This window comes from Molothrus ater, chromosome 10 (assembly GCF_012460135.2).
Source record: "Molothrus ater isolate BHLD 08-10-18 breed brown headed cowbird chromosome 10, BPBGC_Mater_1.1, whole genome shotgun sequence".
In the NCBI taxonomy this organism is placed as follows: Eukaryota; Metazoa; Chordata; class Aves; order Passeriformes; family Icteridae; genus Molothrus; species Molothrus ater.
Window position 1 is genome coordinate 11,004,824 of NC_050487.2, and position 27,670 is coordinate 11,032,493.

General features: G+C 40.0%; 1 protein-coding gene across 1 annotated transcript; it reads left to right on the forward strand.

Annotated features, from left to right (window-relative positions):
* Positions 1-2,367: 2,367 nt before the first annotated feature.
* On the forward strand, positions 2,368-26,910 carry ATP1B3 (ATPase Na+/K+ transporting subunit beta 3). The gene is made up of 7 exons (XM_036388400.2): positions 2,368-2,641; positions 10,089-10,217; positions 13,795-13,902; positions 15,416-15,603; positions 16,357-16,407; positions 21,351-21,437; positions 24,604-26,910. Exons 1-7 carry the CDS (start codon positions 2,533-2,535, stop codon positions 24,772-24,774), a joined length of 843 nt encoding a protein of 280 aa, XP_036244293.1. The 5' UTR covers positions 2,368-2,532; the 3' UTR covers positions 24,775-26,910.
* Positions 26,911-27,670: the final 760 nt, after the last annotated feature.

Consider the following 27,670-nt stretch of genomic DNA (forward strand, 5'->3'; position numbering starts at 1 on the left):
ACCCAAGCAAATGTATACCCACTATCTCTGCTGATATAAACTATTTAAATGTTTAATTGCCCTCACAGTTGAGAAATGTCAACATTAGGTTTGTCTTGCTTCAGTTTCCAGCAAATGGACAGCCCTGCCTTTGTCAGCCAGGTTGAAAAGGTCATACTATCGAGATCTCTTTCCTGTATTTAAGTACCTTTTCAAAGTAATCCAGTCTTTTGTCAGGTGTTTTTTCTTTCAGAAACTAAATAAGCTGAACTGTGGAAGCTTCATATTCTATGTTAGCTTGTTGTCTGCTCCCTGGATAATTTTTCAGTACTCTTTGAACTATCACTAATATTTCCCTGCTATTGTAAATATCAGAAGTGGCTGCAGGTGTTTTTGTACCATTTCTTCACAAATGTGTGCAGATATCTGCTTTCTAGAAGACAAGTTTTTATGCCCATTAGATTGCATTAGCTCTTTTCCAGTTGCTGTGATGTGGCACTGCCAGGGCTGTGCTGGTCCCTGTGCCCGGCCAGGGCCCTACCCACCCAGCCCCCACTCTGGGGCTGATGGCTGGACCTGGACTCTCACAGGAGCCATGTGGCAGATCAGGCTGTCCTCATTCAGCACTTTGTGTTCCCTGGAGGCTGGAGGGACCCTTCCATTATTTTACCTGGCAGCAGTGTGTATCTCATGGGTTTATATGTCCATGGGTCAGGACACTGACCCTCCTCCATCTCACAAACAGTTTGATTTTCAGTGGGGGTGAGGATCCACTGTCTCATCCAAGTCAGGCTGGGCTGCAGGAGATGGCTGATTTTAAAAATGAGCATAATAGTTAGTAGAGTAAAACTGAGCCTCTGAAACTCACTGGAGCAGAGTACAAAAAGATTCTAATGTTTTAGGTTGTGCAGACTGAAGAGTTTTGGTGATGCCGGATAATACTGCTTCTTCTAATACTTTAGTTTACAATTTCTTCAATTTAAAAAAATTAATATATTTAGCTGTTGATATGTCATTGCATAATGTAGGGATTGGTCATTCCTTAGAGACAATCTGGTTTTTTTAATCTATATTAATTTCCACCGTTCTTTCCATCTAGTAAACTTTAATGTTATTGAATCCATATAGTGCCCAGTCCAAAAAGACTGATATAGGTACATTTTGCTGGCATGTTATTCCCTAATAGTGTAGGATACCTATTCGAATAAACTGGGAAAATAATTCAGCAAAGCAGATGTTAAAATGGCATGACAGTCAGTCTTTTGCTTGGTGACATTTAGAAGAATAAAAATGGAGATGGCTTATTTCTGGCCTGAAATGGAATCTATTAGCTGAGGAGTGTGACAAGGAGTAATTAGTGAGTGATACGTTATTTTCTGTTGTTCTACAGCCAATAGAACGCTTTAGTTGATGTACTGTAACAGTAGGGACTACTGGAATCAGACCTTCAGGAGGCAAATAGGTTTATTCTATTTTATACTTTATGTTTACTGCTTTCTGGCAATATTGCAATCATTGTAATGATTTGAACTAACCATGCTGATAAATATGTAATTGCTCATAAGACATCTCTTAAATTGTGTGTTACATTTTTAAGATGTAGTCTGGTGTAGCTTTTTCACTCGGGTTTGGTCTCTTGCTATTTTTAAGAAGTGCTTTGATGTAGGAGCTCTCCTGTCACACGTGAGTTTTGCGAAGTCCCCAGTTAATGCCATTATCGCCGCTGGCTGAGAGCTCTGAGGGAGAGCACACTGGGGCTGGGGGTGCGCGGGGGCTGCCGCTGCTCCTCTTCCTGCTGGGGAAAGAGAATTCCGGCTCCTGCTCCGTGCCAGAGTAAATGGAGGCTGCTGCTGTTCTGCCAGCCGGGGGATGGGAAAGGGGGTGCGTGCTGTCTCACACGGACCTTCAGGAGCGCCACAGTAAGGGAGCTTTGGAGCCCTTATGCTCCAGGAGTCACCTTTCCATCAGCCCTTCTGTAGCATCTCGGCACATTCGTGTTCAGGGCGGTGCAGGATCGCGGGCAGTGCCGAGATGCGGGTTACACTTGCGAGCCTTTCCGTCCCCCGGCACTTCTCTAAGATGGTTGTGCATCAGGGACCCGCCCCGCCGCGCAACATCTCCGGCGCTGCACGGCCGGGCACATGCGGAGTCGCGGATGCCCGGAGCCGGGCTGGGAGGCGCCCGGTGGAGCTGGGGAGCGGGGCCGGGCCGGGCCTGGCGGGCCCCGCGCTCTGCCGGCGCTCGGCGCTGCCGCTCCGCCAGGCCGGGCCGCGTGCCCGCAGTGGGGCGGCGCTGGCCGGCAGGGGGCGCGCGCGCGCGGCAGCGGGGAGCGCGTGTGGGCGGAGCGCGGCGGGGCCCGCCCGGCGCGGGGGCGCCAAGAGGGAAGGAGGGCGGGATTGGGGAAGGTCCCGGCGTGCCCGGCCCCCGCCCGCTCTCCCGCCGGGCGCCGCGGCCGCAGTTACTTAGCGGTTGGGAGCGGGCGCTGGCTGTGGCTTTCTTTGCCGGGGAGGGTTTGCCGCCGTAGTGCGCGACGCAGCCGCTCCTCGCCTCGCCATGGCTAAGGAAACGAAGAAGCCCTTCCGCCAGAGCATGGCCGAGTGGCGGCAGTTCATCTACAACCCCAACAGCGGCGAGTTCCTGGGGCGCACGGCGAAGAGCTGGGGTAAGGGCTGCCGCGGGGGACAAGGGCGGGGTGAGGCGAAGCCGAGGGGCGGCGGGGAGCGGGGCCGAGCGCGGGAGGTGGGGGTGCGGGGGCGGGATGCGGGAGGGCCCCCCGCGGGGATGCGGGGACGGGATGCGGGAGGGCCCCCCGCGGGGATGGGCTGGAGGGCCCCCGCCGGGATGAGGGGACGGGATGCGGCAGGGTCCCCGCGGGGATGCGGGGGCGGCGCGCACCAGGTGAGGCGGCCCGCGCGGTCGCGGCGGCGCACGCGCCCCGGTGCCCGTTACAACCGCTGGTCTAAAAATAGCTCCGTCCGTGACAGCGGGGGTGGGGGTCGGGGGGAAGGGGGAGTTCCCGGGGCGCGTCCCGAGATGACTCAGCGCCCGCCCCGCAACCGGTGCGGGCCCGTGGGCTCCTCTCCCGCCCGCTCTGCCGGGGGCGCCCCGGGGGCCGCCGCGGTGCGGCCGTGACGGGTTTCCGCCGCGAGGTGCGGGGCGGCCCCGCCCGCGGCATCGCCCGCGCCGCCCGCAGCCTGCGCGTGCCGGGGCAGCTCCCCCCCTCCGGCCGTGCCCGAGGCCCCCCCGCGCTCCCGCGGCGCACGGAATCCAGAATGAATGAGCGCGGATTGCCTGTGTACCTGGAGCCGCATTTCGGGAGAGGAAAGGAAAATCCCCAACCCCCCTCCCCAAAAGTTCATGAGCCCCAGTTCCAGAAAGTGATCGTTGTGTGTGGTTGTGCGTCATCGTGCTAAATTTGTTCCAGCGAAGGGCTTCTGGGCCTTTTATTTTCTTAAAGAAAGCTTTAAATGAAGGCTCTCCAATAAAGCCTGTGAAGGCAGTGTTTATTTTCCTATTTTCAGGTAGTCATCCTATTGCTTTCTTCTGAGCTGGAAAGCATGTTATCGTAATCTGGTTTCTTCCAATAAAAATATTTTGATTTTCCGAGTGTGTTTTCTCATATTAAACAGTTGTACAAATGCTTAATATTAGGATGTTTCTTCAGTCCTCATGGGACATATTTACTGACTTCAGAAAATGCTGTGTCTCCTCCCAAAACTTGGATGTAGTTGGGATACTTAATAGTTGTGCTTACAAAACCAACAAGGCTCTCAGCGTGGTGTTAAGGAACAGGCCAATACATCCTTGGCCTTGACACGATCTCAATGAACGCTGATGTTGAAATAGCGAGGAGGAGCTTTAAGCGGACAGTGCTTGGGGTGTGCTTTCTCTGCCGTGCCAGTATCTCCTCTCTGTCAGGAGAGGGCCCGAGCTCTGACAGGAGTTCCCCTCCATTCAGATGGAAATAAGAGCTTGCAGCTACTCTGCCAGTTGAATAGCAAAGGATAGGAAATTTCCACTATGCTGTTGTCTAGTGATCTTTCTGTACAGGCAGGTTTCCTCAAGTGCGTGGGCTGGGTGTGTGGATTGCAGAAGTCTGGCTGTGTCATGAGTCTGAGCAGCACAGACTGTAGATATGTTAGAAATAGCTTGCAAGTTTTTTGGTTTGGTTTTTTTTTTTTAAGTGGAAGATGAAACCATCTTCTCTGTTTAAACCTATCTAGTGGGATAAGTCACCTAGGATGTTACTAGTTCATGTTAGACCAAGGCCAATAGATAACATTTGAAGTTGAGATGACTTAGTTGGTAACTGAGTTTCCACAGTTGCTTGAGAAAGTATCTACAGACAGTTTGAATAATTTTACTTTCTTAAGAAGAAAAATTATAACTAATAATAGTTATAATAACTACTTATTTAGTAGTTTAGGTGATTGGCATGTGGTTACTACTGTATACCATTTTTTCAGTCTGGGCATCAGAAGTGGATGTTCAGTAACACCATATTTTCGGTGTTTTGTTTGTTTTGGCATTCCATGATTAATATACTGTGCTTATTTAATTTAATTATAATCTGACTATTTTGGAGCGTGGTGTGTGGCTTTCTATTTAGTTTAACTTTTTGATGGCAGTACACTAAGTGGATGGTTCTGTTGGCACAGAAGAATATGCAGGGTTAGTTCTGCTCCTGCAGTCGAGGTGTGAGCTTAGAGCTCTCTCACCAACTACAGTTGCTTTTCTGTTGCTGGTTTCTGGGCTGAAAGGCGAGGACACAGGGGAGGGGAGCTCTGGTTGCCAGCCTGCTGGGTTGTCCTGTCTCCAGGGACAGCACGATGAGAATTCAGCTGGCTCTGGTTCTTCTGTGCGTATTTCTCTTGTCTCAAGACAGCTTCCTCACAGAAATAAGACAGGAGCAGTAGAGAAGCCTTTAAGTAATTATTCACAGTATGTGCATGTTTTCCCTAGTCTGACAGTCTGAGGGGCTTATGTAAATGGTAACTGCAGGGCAGTGATTCTCTGTGAATGCCAATGCTGTGGCATTGGAGTACTCCTCTATCTGCCATTTCCAGTTCAGGGTTAGTGAAAAGATCAGACACAAGTGATTCTGTACTCATTTGTCATGTAACAGAGGTTGCATTTTAGAGTTTGGTAAAGAGTTGCTTTTTACACCTTGGTGAAAACTGGATAATATGTCTCCTGCAGAAGAAAATTGGATTTTCACCTTTTTTTTTTTTTCAGACTTGAGGGGTACTTCAGTTTGAATCTTTCACAAGCTGATATCCAAACCTACACATACTCTCCCCCAAACTCTTCTATTTTTAATTACTTGGCATAATCATTTGTTGTATTAAAAGAGACAGAAAATACTGGGTAAAACTGCTGACTTGAGGCTGTGCTGTTCTCAGCAGCAAGGCTGAGGGGTGCTGATAGTCCTCGAAGAGGTGATGAGAACAGGGGTGGGTCTGGGCTGCACCCAGCGTTTAATCAGGTAGAGCAGAGCAAGGAGGATTCGGCAGGCTGCTGAGTGGGGCCTTCTGCGAGTAAAAGGAGGATCAGCATCAGTGTCTGCCTGTACTGGCTGGGTCTGCCTGGACTTAGCAAGGATGGAGTGAGATCATCAGAAACAGCTTGTGTTGAGATGCTCACTGCATACTCAGGTGTGTGCATTGTCTTACAAGAGACTTAATTCTATTCACATAAGGTTAATAAAAAATAATTAGTGCCAAAAAAGAAGGGCAGTATAGGCTGTAGCAGTACTTCATCTCTGGTCGCACTAGATGTCATGTCAAGTGTATTTAAGCCTTTCTGTAAAGCTGGTTGTGTCAGGGTGTTCAAGGTAGAGGTGGCATTGCCTTGAAGTACACAGAAATTCAGACCTACTGAATTTTCTTTTGAATGCTTAGTTGTAATTTTTTGGTGCTGAGATATGTGGTTGTAATTACAACAAACAAGACCCTTGCCAACAAAACCCAGCACCTTATTTCTGGGAAAGCTTTCCACCATGTCAGTGGAAATACACTCTTGTTGGCCACCATGACAAAGGATCCCACTTTGCTTCTTTTTTTTCTCTTCACTAAATTCCTGGTTGGAATTCAGTGAAGACAAAGCAAGTGCTGTCAGACTTTTAACTGCTTTTCTGACATGGTTACTCTGTCTTCTTTATTGGTGTTTTGAGCAGAGATTTACTGTCATTTAGCTTTCTTCATCAGTAGTGTAATATTAAACGTTCTGGCATCACTGTCTGCCATTGCAGTAGAGTATTTTATTTTCCTTGGCTCGGAGCACTCTGAAAAAAGGCATCTTGCTTTGTCTTGTAACAGATATCAGTGTGCTCTAGTAGTACAGTAAGTGTATTTTGTGGTGGTGGTGGGGTGTTCTAAAATCTTAATCATGGCATTAGACCCTGGCTTTTGGGATTCTTTGCAAGTGTTGCACTTGACAGTTTTTATTGTCTCCTGAGGTGTAGCCGTGTTCTGTGTGGTGCCCTGGCTTATTGTGACATAAAATATAACATGGCACTGAGGTTGTATTTCTAACTAGGCTTTGTCTTCCTCCCTCTGCTTCACCCAAATCTGGAAAACAGTAATTCTTGAGTGTCTAAGAAAGAAGATTGAAACATGATTAATGATTATTTCATGTGTATAGTTAGATTAAAGTAAGGAAATCTTCTGCAGGTGGACTAAAACTCTTGATGTTCCTGGTATCAGTCAGTAGGAAGATCACTTGAGTGTTTAAATCCCACTTGTTAAGGATCCTGAAGGACAGTCATGCAGGTGATAGGATCGGTGCAGCATGGAATCCAACAAACTATAAAAACAATTTCATTTTTGTTGTTGCAGGTAATGTTGAATAGTTGCTACCCTGTTTGTGGGAGTGTTTATATTGATACCTGTATATATCTAACTAAGTATTATGTACAGGTAGATTTGTCAGTCTGGTTTATGCCTGAGTAATGTGCTTTTCATTGCTTTTGCCATGTAAAGTTTGGAAAGCTTGTATTCCATGGAAATGATGGCCAGGTATGTGATATCTTGCATTCACCAGAGTCAGAAATTCTAATTTTCACAGTGGAGAAGTGTTTTGATTCCTGCAAATGAATTCCAGCTAATGACAGTATCAACATGTTGGTTCAGAAATTGAAGTCTTTCAGATTTGACTTGCTTGTTGATGTGGTTAGGATATGAAGAAGTGGTTTTGTGCTGTGATGCCCTGCAAAAAGGAATAGCAATCCAAAACAACTAGGTAAACTGTAATGCAGAATTTTGGTTTTGAGTTTTTCTTGTGTTATTGTTTTGGTCTACGAGATGTTGTACAACAGTTGAATTGGGTTGCATGTTAGATGTGGAAGCTGGACTTTGTTTGGAGGAAATATGGAAGATAGCTTTTCACTGTTGCTTGGGTACATCTTGTTTCCTGACAAGAAGTCCAGTGTTATGTGAAGTTATTTTGGCAGAGTTTCTTGACAGGTTATGGCTTGCTCACTGTGATTAGCTAAGGATAATTAGTACTAATAGGCTCACAAAGAGCAGCTTACTCAGTTTGGAGCTGTTGGAAGTTGCAGAGGGGATTTTTGTTGTTTGTTTTTTCCCTCTTTTTAATGTGGCAAAGTAACGTAAATGGGTCAGTTGAGTGGTCAGCGTTCTGCAGTGCATTTACAAGCTGTATTAAAATAAAGATTAAACTTTGTTGGGCTGGGGGAGGCTAGTGGAGCTTCAGGGCCTTGAGTAGAAGCAGCCTTTCCAGCCGTGTTCTGCTGCCCATCCCCGGTGGTTGAGCTGCTGCTGGGAGGAGCGGGGCTGGGGAAGGTGCTGTTGTCACTGCAGTCTCCATCACGGAGTGGGGACCCTGTTAGCCCTGTCCTGGTGCTCCCTCCAGGCTGAGAGGGGTCCCAGCGCTGGCAGCCCTGCTGGAGTGAGGGGCTGTGCAGGTGGGTGGGACACCTGGGACCCCTCGGGGGAGAGCTGCCCCTGTGGCACTGCCCTTCAGGGTCGGGAATGCAGGGGATGTGGTGGTGCTGGCCCAAAGCAGGACTCTTCCTAGGGCCATGTCTGCTTAGAGCTGCACTCCATGGTGCTCTGATTGCCCATGTTATGCTCATCAGTTTTTTCTTGTTCCGCTGAAGTTTGGCATATTGTTTTAGAAATTAAATATGAGTGTATTCTGAAATAACTTCCCTGGTTTTCTTGCTTTTGCGCTACTTGCCACAGCAGCTGCTTGTCTTGTCTTAAATGTCAAATTCTTCTGTTCCATTGGGACTGTTTGATGAACATCTCAGTCACTTGATGGAAAGTGTACTGTCTAGGGAGTTTGGGGGAAGTATCCAGTAGTTGATTAACTTGTATGGATCAAAATGAGAGCTGACCAGAGGTTTTGTAAGGGAGCTTTTTTGTTTGGTTGGTTTTATAATACCAAGAACACAGTGGATATTAATCAGAAGATCCTCATTCTGCTTTAAATCCAGTTAAAGCAATTACAAGCTTGTAGGTAAAACACATTGCTGCTGTGCCAAATACAAATGCAACTCTTGTAAATGGCTTTGTTGACTAGAATTTCTACTATTTGTTTTTATGTTCTCATTTTAGCAGCTAAATAGCTTCTAAACAACCTTAGCAATCATTCACAATAGATGTCCAGCTGTCTTGCTCATTATAGAGTAATCTTGTTTTTGTGTTTGCATACTTTGCTACTTCTAATTGCTGCATAGAACCTTGCATCGTGGTGGTTTCAAGTGTATTTTAAATGGCTGATCATTTTCAGGTTATTGCAGATTGGTAGGTAATTTCATCAATGTGTCAGCTAGAAAACTAAAACCAAATGGAGAATCCACTGACATATTCAGCTGGTTGCTGTTGAGAACTTTAGAGTAAAGAATTTGGAAACCATGTCATTATTTTAATAGATGTACACAGAATTCTTTTGGGAGAAGTAAAACGGGTACTTGGATTTTTAGCAGTCATGGGTTTCTGGGTACCATATTACACTAGAGACTATTTCCTTGCAAAATGCAAGCATGGCTTTTGGGACAGGAGCCAGGGCTTAGGCTTCCTTCTGTCTTATTCCAGTGACAGTACATAGCACTGGGGTACACTTGTGTTTACTTTTGCTCTTTCCTTTTCTGTTAAAGGTTAGAAAATTCTGCACTTGCTTCTGTCAGTGGTAGGATGTTGCATGATGGTTTTGAGGTGCATTTCTTCATACCCATGTTGCATGTCTGGCTTCTGATAGTGCCCATATGGCTAGAATATCCAATAAAAATTGAATTTGTGTCAACATTTGGTTATGGTTTTGAATTAGAATGGTTTTAAAGATGGCTCTCAGTCCAATCATCCAGTCTCCTCAGTACTTTTAATAGCTCCCATTCTTTTTGACAAATTCTCTGCATGTGTCCTTAAGTCTCAGTCTTAGAACAGAATCCCACACATTTATTTAGGTTGCTATCAAGTGCTCAGTTAATGAAACAAGTTGAAGCTGGTAATAATCTGTGTATTTGGTGGGGTTGCTGGGTCCCTGGGGTAGATTGGTAAAGCAGGTGTGTGTGTGTTAGGCTGGATAAATCTGGAGAGAAGGCTTGGTTTGTTTTCAAACACTGTGGCAGAAAGCATTTTCACCCTGAGAAGTATCTTGTAACTGGATGTGTGTGAAGGACTACTCTTGTGTGGAGTTCCCTCAAATATCAACTATGTTATTAAAGCAACAATTGCTTCCTCCCTGGTCTGGATCCAGTGTAATAATTTTATCTTTTCCCTCAGTTCTTTCATCTTCCCAACAACCAGATACAAAGCTCAAATTCTAGTAAACAAGTGACAGTTTTGGTTTTTTTTGTAATGCACTGCTTAGTAATTTTTGCTAGCTTTCCTATATAGCCCAAAGAGTGGTTTTTAATGCTTCTCTCTTAAAAATAGAGATGCCAAAATGGTCTATAAGCTTTAAGAATCAGAAAGTATTAAGAAAACCTCTTTGTATGCATTATTGTTCACTGTGCATTACATATGTATGCTAGAGGCATATTTATGACTACAAACATTGTATTGCTAATTTCCCATTTCTGTTTTTCAAAATAGCTAATGGAATTATATGAAACAAAAATTGTAATTTTATCTTTTTCTTTACAGGATTAATCTTGCTATTCTATCTGGTATTCTATGGCTTCCTAGCAGCACTCTTCACATTCACAATGTGGGTTATGCTTCAGACCCTGAGCAGTGATATACCCAAGTACCGAGACCGCATTTCTAGTCCAGGTAACGCTGTATTTATTTTATTTATTTCTTCATTAACCTCTGTCTGGTTTAACAACTGAGTTTCATTTGAGAGCTCTTTGGAAGTTTGAACCTCTTATGGGAAATCGTCATTATTCAGTTACTTGCAGGTTGCAAAGGTAAAACTTGGTGTAAGGCAAGTTATATATGTTTATAGTATAAATTCAGGCAGTAGCTTTCTGTGTGGGTTTTTTTGCTAAATTTTGCTGTTTTTTCCTTTAGGCTCCTGTCAGCTGAATTTGTCATGTAGACCACAATTTTGCCTGCAGATCCACGCAGCATGCTGATGTGGAAGTTATAATTTATAATTTAATCCAATTGCTGTAAATCTACTTTAAACCAGTTCTCTTGGATCAGGTGGAAGGCCCCCTTGATTAGTGTTTGATACTTTGCAGAAGGTCCAGGAAGGCTCTCCTGTGGGTGTGATCTGCTCAAGAGCATGTAAGGACTGTGGGATAGAGGCCTTTGCAGAGTTTTTATTACAGTATTAGATAGTTCCCAACTGACATGGAAAGTCTGTGGATTTCAGGGATTGTAGGGATAGGGATCCACTGGAGTAAGGGCCCTGTTTAGGATGAAGCTAAGTCCCTGTAGCACGGAGCTGCCACTGAAAGTGCTGTCCTGCTTCCTTTGTGTGCTGCCCTCCTGCCTCACTGTTGGCTGCTCCAAGGAACTAATTGTACATTAAAAAAACCAACCCTGTACAAATAAGAATGAGTAATAAGGTGGTTGTCTTCACCAATATAATAATATATGGGGAGAAGTGAGACGATGCTATTTTTTAAAATACTTTTTTCCTTTTGTTGAATGTAAAACTCTTAAAATGGAACATCATCTTGCAGCTGTGTCCACACTTAAGATGGTACAGTGATCTTTGTGGAGCAAGTTGCAGTTGGGCCAATGTGAACAGAATTTGTTTTGGTGTAGTGTTCTGGCTTCTCTAACAAGTGTCATACTGTAAGGGATTTTGAGTATTTCTGCTGTTTTTTCAAGCTAAGAATGGGCTAGGTGCTCTAAAGAATAATAATTAAAAAAAAACAAAAAACAAAAAACAAGAGAAGAAAAATAAATGAGGGAAGAAAAAGGTGGCTTAGTTGACCATTTCTCCCCATTCCCATTGTGTCTGTTGTGGAAGTCAGAAGCATCATTGTGGATGAAGCTGTGGATAGCTGTGGCTTAATGCTGGGCTTGAGTGACATTTCTTCTCTCATGTAGTTCAGGGTATTAATTTTCCTTGGCTTTGAAATAAGTCATAAGGGATGTTTGTTTTTAAAAGTATATATGCTGCAATAAGTTTTTAATTGAAGAATTCCTGTAACATTTCTGAATTAAGTATCTTTATTAACCATGTCTTTAGTAACTCATACATTAAAGTTAATCAAATTGCTTGTTTCTGTTTTAATGTTTCTCCTTAACTCTGTTGTTTTTCATTTGCAGTGAGACATGTAATGTTCCTGGCTGTAAACTTAAATTCTTTAAAAAAACTAAAATCTACACACAAAACCTGGATGCCGTAGGTCAAACGTTCTCTCTCCTCTTACATTAAATGTACTTGGAAATATCACGATTGATTTATTTTACAATTGATACTGAATTGCTTTGTACACTGGGATATAATAGTATAAATCAAATCCAGATGATTTTGAAACCTTTTTTGTTAAATCCCTCCTAGAATTGTAAAATAATGTAATCTCTTTTACAATCCTAGATGTGATCCTATGCTGAGGCTGTTAATTCTGTTCCTCTAGAAGTGCTCAAATCCTGCATTTCTCACAATCTATGCATCAGTCCTTAAAATAGCTTCTTCTGTAGAATTTATACCATAGTTTTTAGGCAGAATGTAATCCACTGGAAGTGGAGCAGTGCCCTCTTCCTAGGATGTTTCTGACATTCCCCTGAAGCAGTAAATCTCTTCAAATTATTTTTTTCCTTCATTGATGACTAGTTTAGTTATTTGGTCATATACCCTTTGAGAAATACAATTTAAGTCCTTCATTTACATTATAGTTGTATAGATAATAATCTCTTATCCCCTGAAAGCTCCTAATGTGTAAAACCCCTCCAGTGATTTTTCAGCCCTGCTACTAATTGCCTTTTATTTTGTTGAATCCCAGTTCACTGTGAAGGCCAGAAAATTACTGTAACGGTACAAAGTAGTCTGCAGTCAAAATATGGACTGTTAGTCATTAAGGCCTTTACTTGGTGGCTTCCATGGAAATAATTTAATTGCTGGTATTGCAGAAAAGAGGATTTTTGATTTATTTGGAATCCTATAAAAGACCTAGAATAAAAGACATTAACTTGTATCTGGGTTTTTTAAAGCTGAAGAATATTTGTTGGTGATGAGTTTCTAGTATAGATGTTTATTATTTGCAAGTTGCAAGTATTTGTAAATAGTTTCTGCCTTTGGATGAGAAGTTTGGCCATTTCTGTAGGTAAATCCTTAATAGACCTGGGCTGCTGAAAAACACTCTTGATAAACTTTCTGAACCTTACTGTGATGGTTAACTACAGTAGCCTAACTTTATCTTACTTTCTTAAATGTGTATTTTTTATAAAGATGGCCTGTTTTTATTTTTTTTTTGGTCTGTGTGTATCTGGGGGGGTTGTTGCCATCAGGTACCTGTGTGAGTGCCAGTTCCTGGTGGCCCAGGCTGGGTGTATCAGTGTCCCTTGTGCTGTCACCTGCTCTAGAGAAATCCCTGAGATTGAACTCTGCAGCTTTCTGGGAAGCAGGGGCACTTCAGCTCTTGAGAGGCCATGCTCACTTTATTCCATGTGTGCCTTGCCCATCCTCCAGCTGGGGCTGAGTTGAGCCTTTGGTGATCCATGGGCCGGTACCTCCTGCAGCTCTGGTTCCTGCCCAGAGCCCCCAGGGGCAGCAGAAGGAGCTGGAGCTCCCCCAGGACACTGTGGGGCAGCTCTGGAGCTTGGCTGAGCCGTGCCCTGGGCTCTCTAAAGTGTCCCTGTTCTCCATGGGACAGGTGGCACCTCAGCTTGCTTTGAGGAGATGGAGGGCAAGACTGAATACTAATTTGACTTGTCTGTTTTGACTGGGGTAACTTTCAAGCCACCTTTATGTATAATCAAATTTTAATTTTTTTCCCCTGGGTTTCTGGTACAGTAATACAATCCTAGCTTCACTCTGTATTGCTTAAAGCTTTGAACTGTTGCTTGAAGTGAAGGTTTTCTGGGTGTGCTTTTGGGTATTTTTTCAATTATTTTTAAAGCTTAACTTGCTGAGTGTGGAAAGTGGATCAATAAAAATCTTTGATTGAAAGTGATTAAACTGCTGATTTTGCTTTTCCTAATCACTTGGTTTGGTTTGTGAATTGCAGTTATGCATTGGGTTGGATTTAAATGTTAATTAATATAATGCTGATTTTGATTATTGGCTTCAAACACAAAGTACCTTCCAGTACTGTAGAGTATAGGGGTAACATTAATGTTTCTTTACAGATCATAGACATTTTCCATTTTATGGATGTTTGAGTAGGGGTTAGAGTGCTGAAGGAAGTATAAGTTGCTTAGTTCCTAACTTAAAGTTTTTCTTTTTAAGGACTTATGATTTCACCAAAGCCAGACACTGCATTGGAATTTTACTTTAATAGGAGTGACAGCCAGTCATATTCAGAATATGTTACTACACTTCAAAACTTCCTTGAATGTAAGTTACTTACAATTGCCCAAGTAATTTAGGAGTCTTAATCTTGAGTACATTATTTCATTTCTTGCTTGTAGTTACTAATTGCCAATGCAGACTAATGCAAGTTCAGGGTTACTGTAGATATGTGTTATAGAAGTCTCTATTTTACAAAAAATGGTGAGTAAAATGCCTGTATTGGACAGTGAGCCTGAGCATGAGGAATAGTCCAGTACATAATGGAGAGTTTTGGGTGATGTGGTTATTTAAAAATACTGTAAGATGTAGAAATTACATATGCCAAAAGAATTTAATTTAAAATAACATAGGTCTTGTATTTGGACACAAGACCTATGCTATCTGATTAGTCTTAATCTAAATGATTTGGTAACTGAGTGAGAGTACTTTAGTCTGAAGAACTTGGGTGTCTCTTTGAAAAATGATGCACACAAAGATTAAATTAATTGCAATTTATTGATTTTTCACTCTGATACACAGTATCTACACACAGAAATATTAAAACACTGAATTTAGAACATGGAGAAAAGCTAATACAGGACAAATCTGAAGGGTGGAAAAATCACTGGTTTGTCATACATTATTTCACATATGTGCCTATATGTACACTTATTCTGATAACATGGAAATCAAATGAAAATATTAATAAGTTTAAGCCCTCAGATGTTCTAAGTCAGAATGAGGAAGGTGCTGTGAAATCTCACCTGTGTGCATGAGTTGCTTTGTTAGCTCCAGCTATGCTTGAATCTCTCCATACTCACAGTTTTGGTGCCTACTAGAAGCTTGTCTGAGTAGGCTTTTCTTTCAGAGCTCTGCCAAGGGTTCCTGAGAGCAATGCTGCATTTCAGGACTCCCTGCCTCTCCTGCAGTTCTGTGCTCTTGCATCAGGATGAACTTTCCCTTGCTCCATGTTACCTTATTAGCTGGGAGCTGCAGTGTAAGGGAGGAGAAGAAACCACAAAGTGTCTTAAATGGGATTTGTTTAACACTTGTGACAGTGTGCTCTGTGCACTTCAGAAGCACAAGAAAGTGAGAAACAACTTGAGATATTAGTATAATATAAATTATGCTATCTGATGTAAATGTAGAGGCAATTTAATATTAATTATTGGAATACTTTCAAGTTTCCTGTGTATTTGTAAAAGAAACATGTGCAATGGGAAAACAGTTGAGTTTCCAGATAAAAACTTGATTGATTGTATTTTAATACAATATTGGCTTAGCATATATAGTTAGATTATGTACAGAAATTCATGAAGTTGTGATTATTGTTACAATTTTAAAAGCAGGAAAGCATTCATTCTTCTGTAATACTCTTTTTCATTCAAGTACACTGCTACTTGTCTGTAAGCTTTAAAAAAGTGTTTGTTAAGATGGATGTAAGATACAGTGCTCTGAAAATACTTCCTTGAGAAAACTCTTAGGGAAGTAACATGATAATTATTTATATAGGCATCTGCAGGTTTTGGCTGGTTATGTGCTTTATAGCATTGATTTACAAGCTGTTTTTGTTCCATAGCATATAATGATTCAAAGCAGTCACAAAACATAGACTGTACCCGGGGGAAGATCTTTGATCAGAGCGAGGCTGCTGTCAAAAAGGCTTGTCGCTTTAACCTCTCTGACCTTGGCCAGTGCTCTGGCAAGGAGGATGCAAATTTTGGCTATTCTAAAGGAACCCCCTGCGTGCTTGTGAAAATGAATAGAGTAAGTGCCTACTTATCTTTTAGCTCTTAGTACAAGTGCTCACAACTATGAAAAGATGACTGTGGAAAGGACTGAAATATATGTTCAGTTTTTTACCCAAAGTATTTGCATTTCTTGAGGAGTGTAATTTACTGAAACATTGAGCAATTCTAGAGGGTAGTATGAGGCGACCTTTTTGAGCATTCTAATACCAGTATTGGCTTTGATAACTTGAACCAAAGTACCTGAATCTTGTTTTCAGAAGTATATTGTTCTTTGCTTTTACTTACTGTTCTGTGAAACAGATTCTAGACCACTCTGCAAAGTAAAGTGTTGCACTTTGTCTGTGTTCCAGAACTCTAATGTAATAACTCCAATCTAATGCATTCTGTAACTCTTAAACTATGAAAGGTGAGGAAAACTACAATGTATTTGACTTTTCAGTGATGTTCTGTTACTAATTGATGAATGATGTACCTGTTACTTGAATTGCTAACTGGTTTGAGCCATTAAAATTACATGCTAAATGTAAAATAAGAAAACAGTACTTTCTGTTACTACTGTAATTATTTTGAGTTAACCTGAGTAAACTATTTGATTTAACAATGCTTTAAATCTTAGTCCTAGTTTAAAATTGTGTTCAGATGAAAATTACACTAGATACACTTAGTCCCTGTATGAACTCATATTTAGTGAGGGAAAAGTTCAATTTCAGTCTGTAAAAATTGAAAGTGGGAAAAAGATCTGTAAATATTTTACCTTTGTCTCCTTTAGATAATTGGATTAAAGCCTGAAGGAGAGCCACATATACAGTGTACCCCTAAGGTCAGTTCAGAAAGTAAGAAATAAGCGTGTTATTGTTTTTCCTTGTGATTACGATGAATAATGAAGTATGATTTATTTCACTCTTCCCTTCTTATTAGAGGTTTTGTACTTTTGTTTGTGTTTTTCATCTTACTGTATGTCTCATTTAGTTTTAGTGTCTTTAATTTCTTCAGTGTACCTATAGAAACATTTTTTTGGTTGTTCCTTCATTCTTAGATGTTTGAACTACCTGATTTGGTTTAGATTTGAGGAAAATGCATACATGTGTATTTGTGGTCTTGTTTATTTATTTATTGTGAGTTATATTTTGTTTTCCCATTTCATAACCTCTATTTTTATTTTTTCTCCATGCTGCAAGTGCACCTTAGACAATTTTATAAATGATGGGTAAGACAACTGTGTGTGAAAACTAATGTTACCACTCAAGTAAAAGTTGCCTTCAAATCAAGTATAAACTACTTAAAATAACAGCTAATCTTTGCATATTTGTTATGTACCAATGGATTTACACAATGTTTTATTGCAATTATAATAATTACTTTGACTTATGGGTGTTTTCCCTAGACTGCTTGGGGAGCAGTGAAAAAGTTGGTAAGTTTGTAGCTTGAGCAAGGGGCAGAGTCCTGGCTTTTAGCTTCTGGTGACTGATAAAAGTGTTAGCAGTTAATGAGACAAACACTTGTAAGGGTTTCTGCCTTGATCCTAGATAGCTGTGGTAGGCACAGATTTTAATACTTGATTTTTGTCAGGTCTTTGAGAGTTTTGATCTCTCCAGGACAGTCCATAGCAAGCAAAGGTGATTGTTCCTCTTCCTTGAGACTGATTTATTTGCTTCCATTTACAAACCCCACATTCTCTTGAACAGAATAAAACAATTAAGCTCCTTCTACTTATACTAGTACTCTTTTTTCTTTGACTTGTCTAATTTATAATTTTTGCAATGTGATATTCCAAACTAGGTAGAAGTTTGCCTCTAGCTGAGGTATTATTAATGACAGCATTTCTCCCTTTGTGATCACATTGAAAGCAAGGTGAATTTGCTGTTTGTAATACACTAGTCTGTATCTTAATTGTTTGACTATTTAAATCATTCTTCTGGTTATTTCCCAGTCTGTATTTGTAGATGTGATTTCTCAAAGTTCACAGCTTTGAAAAACATAGGGCTATTTTTGGCCCTCCTCTGTCATTTTTTGTGATCATTTTAACAGGATCAAGTTCTTTGAAGAGTTTTGCATTACTTAGCTTGGTGCCATCAATGAATGAACTTGGGTTTGCCTCTCAAGTCCATATTGAAACATGGAAGGATCCAGAGCAGTCATCTTAATTTCCACCAGAAATGCCTTGTGAGGTGTTAAGAACTAATGTTTAAGTGATCTACAAAATATTGATGGCAGTCCTATTTTATGATGTAATTCTTTAACTTTTGTCTATGGATGCTCTAAGAGACAGTAGTAAAAACTATACTAAGCAGATGATGCTCCCTCTTACCTTCTTAACTGGTCTCACCAGCAAAACAGTAAGCGTGATAACAACTTGGTTGACCATGGTGGCATTTTTTGCTATTTTTTTACCCTTTGGGATACACAGAAGTGATTTGTGTGTGTTTTCTTGCATCTCCTTTTCTTGCATCTCCTTTCTATAAGTATGAAGTTCTGCTACCGTATCCTCTTAAAATTTTTGTGATCTGCACAAGTGTGATGGTTATGATTTTAAAAATTAGTCATCTTAGTAGTTCTTTAGTGACTTCCAGGGAAGTATTTGTCAGGTTTTGCTGCTTTGAATGCATCTATTTTATCTTTTTTAGCCTATTCTCATCCTAGCTTATAATAATTTACTTGCTTAGGAAAGCTTAGGTACCAGTTAGAATTGATCCTGTAGATTTACTGTTCACTGATTTTTATTTCCCTTTCATCTCTGTTTTTAAATAAAGAGTCACAGAGTGGATAAGGTTGGATGGGACCCCAGTGGTCATCTGGTCCCACCTCCCTGCTCAAAGAACATCCTAGAGCCCATGGCACAGAGTCATGTCCAGACAGTTCTGGAATATCTCCAGTGAGGGACACTCCACACACTCTCTGGGCAGTCTATTCCAGTGCCCAGTTACTGCCCAGGAAAAAGGTTCTTCCTCATGCTCAGAAGGAACTTCTGTGCTTCAATCCCACATATGCTGAGAGCCATCTGGAGAAGTGTCTGCCTGGACATAACACACCATCTGACTTTTAAATGGTATTTTTGCTTTTACAAGTCTCTCAAATACAAAATTAGTTCAGTAGCTTCTGTCTGAACATCCTGCCAGTTTTGGCCACCTGAAACATCATTTTAAGTTTTTCAGTGTGGAATTTATGTTCTTCAGGTATTCTCCTGTGAGGTGAATCTTCTTTATTCTCCCCGCACTTTTTATATGGTGGGGTTTTTTTAATGGAAAAATTTCAGAGTCAGCACACTTATAGCTGGGGATGCTTCCCCCTGTGCCCTCATGTAGTTGAAGCTGTCATCACTGTAACTTCTGTAGATGAGGGATGTGAGTGTTTGCAGTGTCAGACACTCATTGCAGCTGGTTCTTCCTCCTAGACCCTGTAGGAGCTAATCTGCTGCAGTGTTGAGAATCTCCAGAAAGAGATACAAATCAACAAAAAGATTCTGCCTCCAAGAAGTTTGAATATCAACATTTTAGGTCTTTAGGTTGGGGCCAGAGTTGTGCAGTTTCACATGTGCCAGAGCATCTTGCAGCAGGACTTATTTCAAGTTAAAACAACATTTACTGAAAACTGGTAAATTTGATGGGTTTTTTTCGTTTTTAACTAGAGAAAAGAAAAGCCTTAATTCCAAAATACATCTTTTTCTGCTGTTTATTGACCATCTTCACTTCGTGTTAGGTATCACTTTGTAGTTGACAAGAATGAAGAATGGCTGTATGAATGACATTCTGTGTGCCTTGCTTTTGTCAGCCTACTCAGGATCTGAGTTAACTTGCTTTTTGTAATAGAAATCTGTTGTTTTACAGTTTCTTCTAAGGAATACTGCTCTTTATCTTCTCCATTTCTTCTTCTCAAGTGATTATACATCATTCCTTCCTAAATTATTTCCTTGGGTCTTTCTTATATTATTTCTTTAGCATATTGTTTCAACATCTGGTAAATTCTTCTTTCTAAACTGCAGTCTTAATTAAGACCCAGTTAGAGGTGGAAGCCTGTCTGTCCAGCTACATTGTCCAATTTTTAGATTTGCTGACTGTCAGCAGCTCTTTGTGGAAACTACATGATAAGCAGAAAAAGTGACACTCACTAATGGACAGATTCTTGAAGTTCTTCAGCAAATGCAGCTTGTTTAGGTGTTTTTTAGTTTGCTTTTATTTAATTGTGTAGGGATATTAATTAGGATTGCTTATTCAGGAAGATCTGGAACCCCCCCCCCAGCAGTGTCATTAGATAGGCAGCTGCATGTCCCAGAACCTCCCTGCTATGGCACTGAGAGCCTAATGCATATATTTAGTGTATAGTGATGACTGCATGCATGCCTTGTATTTAGCTGCTCCAGAAAGCACTACTCCTGTTTACTTTGCCTATGCTATTCCATATGCTGATTATTTAACCATTATTTCAGCAGTATATTTGAAAAGTAAGTATTTTCAGCTGCATGAGCTTTAAATAAAATAATAATGGTGAAAATCAACATATTCCTGCTTAATAGTTATATGCAAGCTCAAGGTCCGAAATACTTAATAAACTTATATAAATGATTGCAGTAATTTAGACTGCAAAGGAATGAGAATGTGGCCATATCCTAAAAAACTATTGAATGTTCTTTTGAGGAAGTGAAAAGAAGGTAACCTTGAGCTGTGGCTTGTTCTTAAATATATTTTGATCTTACTGCAGTTGTCTTCTGAATTTTGTAGGGATCTGTTAAAAATTACAGCTGTTGTATATGGTAATAGAGAAACAACAATGAAACTTGCTAATTAACTTTGAACTTGTGAATTACATGGAACAAACAGTGATGTTCTGAACTTGCATTTAGCATTTTGGGGTGGTTGTTTTAATGACATTTCTCTTGGTTATGGTAATAAATTAATTTATTACAGAAGGTTGCAGATGTGGCATTTCCTAGTGGTATAAACTTGGAGCAGCTTGTTATTCTGCCAGGATATACAGTCATGAAGAATGTTGTGTATAGGGAGAGGTGTTTGTGTATTGCTATACTGATAACCTGTGTCTGGACAGCTCAATCATACATACATATTTTGTATATTTTATGGGTTGAGTGACTCCTTAGTCAGAAATTAGGCAGCAGGTTTGTAGGTTTATTCTTTCTTAATTTATTCTTTCTTAATCCAGGATTTGAGGTTGCAGGGGCCAGTGGAGTGATAAGGCCTGCATCTGTATATTTTGTTCCTCTGAGGTGGTGCTACAACTCCAGCAACATCACCATTTTAACCATTTGGGTTTCTTCATATCTGGCCTGTATTTGAAGGATGGAGGGCACCTATGTTACCAATGACTCTGTTGCAGAGAGGTGTCTGTGGTTCTCTGTGAAAGCTTGAGAGGTGTAAAAACCTGGCTTTACACAGCACATGATTCACCAAAAATACACAGGCTTGCTTGGAGATACATGGGATTTAAATTATATCTGGGGTGTTGTGTTGTTAAATTACTCATTACAATGAACATACCCCCTTGCCCATTTCTTTGACTCATAAGTATGAAGGCAGGCTGTCTTTGACTCGACTGCTAATTTAAGTACTGCTCATCCTTACTGCAGCAGATGTGTGCAGCATGTGACTGTTTGCCAAAAGAAATCTGGTTTGAATTACTTTATGAGTTTGTAAGTCAGTTGCCTTTTTTTAGGTATCTTACAGTTCATCACTGGGTTATCATTTTAATTTTGTGTTCATTTTTATGCAAGCAAATGTTAATTTCTGCTTTCCTTGCTGTCTGCAATTACAGGAAGAAGGCATGGTTAACATAAATTATTTTCCTCCTAATGGCGCAATGGACTTGATGTACTTCCCGTACTATGGGAAAAGCTTGCATGTAAGTGTCCCTTAATGATGGTCTTCACTTTGTGTTTTGTTTCTGTGTGCATTTCCAGTTGCTAGTAGCAGATTCATTCTGAAGTTTGAACTTTGTAATGAGGTGCTGCTAAGGAATATTGCAGATGCAGACGTTGCACAGCGCTCAGTGAGGCTGAGACGTGCTTTGGCAGCCATGAACAAACTGGGCATTGTCCTCATGGAGGAGAGGCTGTACACCAGCAGTCTGGAGAGCCACTGCTCTTTTTTGCTCATTGAAATCTTTTGGAGTCTTTTTGAGTGCAGGGAAAGGCAGGAGAAGTACACTGTCTTCATGTTACAGTACACTTTCTAGTAGTTAATCCTTGGTGTTTCTATATAGGATGTTAAGCTCATAAGTCCTTACGGTGTTGTTGATTATATTTCTTTGTGGCTCTGCATGCCATGCTTTCTATTTGCCCTGTTTCATGAAGAAGGACTTCAATGCAGCAGATAGGTTTGGGGTTTTCTAAAATTATTGTTGTAAAAACCCTAAACTCACTACTTTATGAACACAGTATACATAGAATTAAAACTCCAGTTTCTTTTGAAACTTGAATTTAATCTTTTTATTTTCTTGCATCAATTTGTGATCACTGTATGCAGAAAATCTGTACCTTCTACAAAACAGAAAATTATATTGCCTCTTACTGACCAAGTTATTTAGTCTAATAAACACTGTTCACCATGGAAGATAAAGGTACTTTTTCAAACATAAATCTATTAGATCCATAGTGTACCATGGTGGGTGGTTGTAATTACACCAAAGTGATTTTTGTATTAAATTACTCCTTTATCAGTTATTTTTCCAGTGTACTCTATACTTGCAGCAGTTCCATAACCTTTTTTAACCTCCCAGAGCTTTTACTAATGTGGAAGGAGCTTGTTTTCCTTCAACATTTCCTTTCATGTTACTTGTAGTAATTCTGGATTTTCCATTTTGTTGCCATGTTATGAATTGGTACACCATTTAGGCATGCAAATTAAAGAGAGATGGCCTGTGCTTCTAGCAGCTGGAGTCAGTACAGACTCTCTCCTGTTCTTGGAATGAAAGAATAGGGAATGAAAGAGAGTAGTGCTTCCCTAAGAAATGCAAAATACAGCATCTGTGCATCTTGACATGTCAAGACCCAGTTTGTACCAAGGATGGGATGAAGAACTTTACTAAGAAAATTCCCATCTTGCTGCTATACTGATGGAAAATGGAAGATTATGAAAAGACACTACTGAAGATAGGCAAAACACAGTGCTATTCCTTGCTTGAATTAGGTGATTTAGAAAAAACTTTTTTTATTATTATTTTTAATGTTCTTTGTCATATGGAATAGGGGCTATGGTTTTAGGGATTCTTGCTTATGTAAGGCCTAATTCTCCTAACATTAGAATAGTGAGACAAAGAAGAGGCAGTAAGGAGAGTTGTGGGAAGTTTGAGTATTTGACTGCATCTCAAGGGTCTGGATTCATTCCTTGGCTCTGCAACAGAATTTTTATATTATATCAGTGTGGAACTGTTAAATTACTTTGTTCTGTAAAGGAGTTAAGATTTGAATAAACTTGGTGCTCTTGTTCATGTAGGAGCCAGAAAAATACTAATATTAATATCTACAGTTTTGTGGTCCAGGATGGTTCTTGTCTTTTGCTGCTTAGTACAACAAGCCCAACTCTGACCTTGGGGAATATTCCCTTTTTTAGATGATGTGACATAGTCAATGAGGATGCTGCCTCTCTTCCCTCATCCTCCAAATTTTATACTGAGTAAAAGTCCATTCTGGTATCATCTCTTTTCAAAACATCATAGAAATTTGTGTGCCCCTTTGGAAAAACCTTGATTGTGAGAAGACTTCTCTTCCTGAGGAAACATCAGAATTTTAGTTCTGATTTTTAGAAAACTCAAAGTGTGGCATCACCCTTACAACTGGGAAGTTTTGAGGGAGTCTTCCTTAGCTGCATTTCCTCCCTCCCAGTCTGAAGTTTATGGGAGCATAGAAAAATTTCTGATGTAGTAAAACTGTTATCCAATGAAAGCAGCTACTTCAGTCTTTTTCTTACTAGTACTTCTTATTAAAATTAAAGATTTTAGCACATCTACTTTCATGACCTCATCCTTTATAAATGAGACTTTGAGTATTCTCTCCTGTGCTTTTTGATAGAGAAGATATCCTAAAACCAGAAATGAGTTAGAGTCTTAAGTTAAATGAGGACAGACAAAGTCTTAACACAAAATTTTGTTCAATTAAAATTCAAGGATTATACTTACACAATACTGTAGTGTTGTATTTAATCCACTGACTTACATGAATTTTTACCTGGAAAAGAATTTTGCATAATCATCAGTCAGCAGTACTGACCTAAAAATATTAATAAATTATGGAAATGCTTTATGAACATTGGATAAAATGCTGCCTTAACATTGTATAATAAGCTCTTATTTAATTCATAGGCACTTTACAAGAGAATGAAAGTTCTTATTGAATTGGATGCGCGGTACAATATTGGGTTGACAAAAGAATGGAATTGATTCTGCTCTCATTCTTAAATTTTAATTTTTACAGTAGTCACAAGTTGTAATTGTTCCACCAAATATAACTGACCAGGAAGGATACTGTCAGGATGTTCAAGGAAAGGTTTCTGTATAAAGCTATTAAACAGATAACACCTTTCAGAATGGTTTGTTGCTGAAAAGGTAAATGGGACAGGGGAGAAGAGAAGCTGGTTTATTAGTATTTGTTGAGCCAGGCTTTTGGAAAAAAACTGACACTTTAAACCCTGCTAGAAAAGTTGCATTCTGTAGCAGATTACATGCACCCTGCCAAACAAAGCCAAAACAAGCAGAAGAGTGGAAGACACTGATTTCTGTGGTTCTGTCATTGAAGGTTTCTAGAAGAATTGGAACTAAAAAAGGAGAAATTTATATGCATCTTGAAGATACTGTCTGTGACTCAAATTGTGTTGAATATATTAGTTAAGAAATACTATGAAGAATGTATTTCTAACCTGGGAAAATGAAGTTTCTTACCTGAATCAGATTGGACTTTGAAAAGTTGGGTTCCTAATTAGCTTTTTCTTAACTGTTCTGATGGATTAAATGTTAATTTAATGCCAACTTACTCTGGTCTCTCAAATATTTTCCCCCTCTTTCTGTTTACTAGGCTCACTATTTGCAGCCTCTAGTGGCTGTTCAGCTAGCCATTACCCCCAATGGTACCAAAGAAGAAATAGCAATTGAGTGTAAGATCCACGGCTCACCTAATTTAAAAAATCAAGATGACCGTGACAAGTTCCTGGGACGAATTGCCTTCAAAGTCATGATGTCTGAATAGCTGGAGTAAGCACTCTCCACCAAGTAAATGTTGTGTTGTCTGTTTGTATCAGCTGGACATGCCATTCTAGGATATGAGACCACCTTGAAGAATGTTAAGGTGGTTCATGGCGTTCAGGGTAGCATAATAATATGCTTCCAAATTGTATGTTTAAATTCCCTTAAAATAAATGCCTATCCTGCTTTTTGCCTGCCCTGTTGGAACAGTGTACAGACTATAGTTATGTCATAGGGACCTGTAAATAGCTGTTTTCAAACACATAATAATGGTGACCTTTGCCCTGCTCTAAAATGTGGTTTTATCCTCCAAGTGAGTGTCTCAAGCTTAATGTGCTGTGCTCTGTAAATATTGTATTGATTTAACACTGGTTTAACTGTCATATCTCAATGCTGACACAGTTAGAGGGATAAATAATAAATGGTACCTGATTGACATAGTGATTTCTTTGTAAGAGTAAACACCTCCACCATAAATCGTGTGTATGGGAATGGGTGGGTCAGTGGATGGATGGCTGTGTGGAGATGCCTTAAATTGTAGACTGGGTGGCGTGGGAGAACTGAAGTGGATTTTAAGAGTTGGTATGAATATCTGAAAGTAAGTGCTCAACTAGTACTTTCTTGTGCTTGTCACTGTGCAAGTATTGTGTACATGTAATACTTGGTATAGAGTTTGGTGTTCTAGCTGAGGAATTGAACCTTTCTTTGTGTTGTTAATTGCTTGTAATATGTGGAGCACAAATAAAATCTACAATATTTTGAAACTTTTTAGTTCAGAAATATCAATAGAAAACAATTTAAATAGTTTAGGATCCTGGTAACAGTTGTACAACAGAGCTGCTTGAAAGAAGTGGCCTCACTATTGTGGGAATAGGCTTTGATTTTCCAATGAAAAAAATTTTGGAAGAACCTCTGTTTAAGGAAAAAAAAAGGAAAAAGAAAGGATTGTCTTGATTAAACATTCTTGTTTAATTTATATATCTGTTTTGTCGCATCATTTTAACATCTCACGTCTTCATCTGCTCTTTCATCTTGAACTTTCCATGTATTTCATCATCATCCATTTAGAAAATTGGTGTCATCAACTGCTTTGTAGAAATACCTTGTTGACTTGGGGCTTGTTACTTGCAATGTAACTTGAAGTGCAGCTGCTAAAATGACTACAGCCAGTCTGGTTTACTTGTGACTGCTGCTCACTTTGAACCAGGCTGAGCCATGCTGTTGCGCTGACTTGGGCAGTTGAGCTGACATGCAATTTATATTACTCTTCCCCAAGGTTTTTGTGTCTTTCTGTCTTGGGGGGGTGGGCTTGAGCTCATGGTTCACATTTTGATGTCTTCCCAATATTAAAGACCACAGCAAATCTGCATTTGTGTAAATACCTGTATGTTGTACTAGTTAGGCCCAAATTTGTTACTTAACAACTTTTATACCTAATTATTACAGTGGTTTTTAATATTTTATTTAAACAAATTAAATGAAGGATTTCTAAAATTCAAGATCCAGTCTTAATGCCCTGCTTTGTTTGGGGCCAGTCTAAGCCACATTAGTGAAAAACTTAACAGCTGTGCAAGCCTACACTGATGCACAGTTGGAGGAAGCTGCTCTTAATGGGACTTGAACAGTGTCTTAAACCTCATTAAAAATAGATTTATATTGATCTGATACCATTCAGCATGCTTTTTGTTGTCTACAAAGAAAAAGTTGTTGTTCCTACAATAGGCAATGAATATTTTTGTAATAATGGCATGCATTAATACTGAATGAGATGTTCTTTCAAAATACTCCATTACTAATGTTTTAAATGATGCACTTTTAGAGCTGGGATACCTGGCTTCTTGAAGATATGACTAATTGCTTCTCCGTGTATTAATACTGCCTGAAAGTATTTTAATAGTTGTGAGGGACCTTAAGTGTAGATGTTGCATCTGACAATGAAAAGGACTAGCTTCATGTAAAAACTTCTCACTTGTGTTCACTTAGGAATGGTAAGAAGTTCTGGAGAAACACTCAGTTTTCAAATGAGCTTGTTTTTTGCAACAATTTCTCTTTTGACTTGTCTATAGACAAAGCATGAAATGGCAACTTTTCACCAGCACTTTTCAGACAGGTAAAACTCAATAAACTCCTGTTCTCCCTAGATTCTGTACAAGTGTTTTTTGTTTTTTGAGTTTTTTTTTTTAATTTAAACATGTAAAGATTATCACTTGGGGGGAGGAGGGGAGGAAGAAAAAACCACAACTTTTGGAAGGGTTCAGCTATCAAAATAAGCATGTAAATAGTATGTGGGTAGTAAGTCTAGTGTTAAGCTATTTAATTAAACTGAACTATTTCTAATTTTTATTTCTTTGTCTTGAGTAGGTAAAGGATACAGCAATTATCTGTAAAGAGGTGTACAGGCTATTAGGACAAGATAAAATTACTTCATATGAAGTAATGAAGTTTTCCTTCATATGAACTTCAGAGTAAAGGTTTCTTAGCCTTCATTGTAAATTATGAATAAAGATTTAAATTAGCTACCATGTTACCAGAAACCTGAAATGTTTAACTTTTATACTGGTAAATTCTTACTAGGTAACTTTTAGTGCCTTCAAATCTGGAACAAGGCCGTTTAATTTCAAAGCTGTAAAATGGCCAGTGTGTGTCCAAATCAGCTGAGGTTCCTTCTCCTTGCCATGCCCCACTCCCCCTGCCACCCCCCAGGTGAGCACACACAGGGCTACAGGGGAGGCTGGGGAGAAGCTTGTCAAAGACAAAATGAGCTGTAAGGCTTTATTTACTTATTATTACTTTATTTATTACTTCTTATTACTTTATTTATCCAGCCTGCAGTAGGTGAGGTGATCCCTTGGGGACAGATGCCATTTAGCACTGACTAGTAATTACTTTCAGCTGGGGAT

Coding starts and splice junctions, on each gene's coding strand:
- ATP1B3 (XM_036388400.2), top strand. CDS start 2,533: ATGGCTAAGGAAACGAAGAAGCCCTTCCGCCAGAGCATGGCCGAGTGG. Junction 10,218..13,794: donor AGACCGCATTTCTAGTCCAG/GTAACGCTGTAT, acceptor TTTCTTTTTAAG/GACTTATGATTTCACCAAAG. Junction 15,604..16,356: donor TGCTTGTGAAAATGAATAGA/GTAAGTGCCTAC, acceptor TGTCTCCTTTAG/ATAATTGGATTAAAGCCTGA.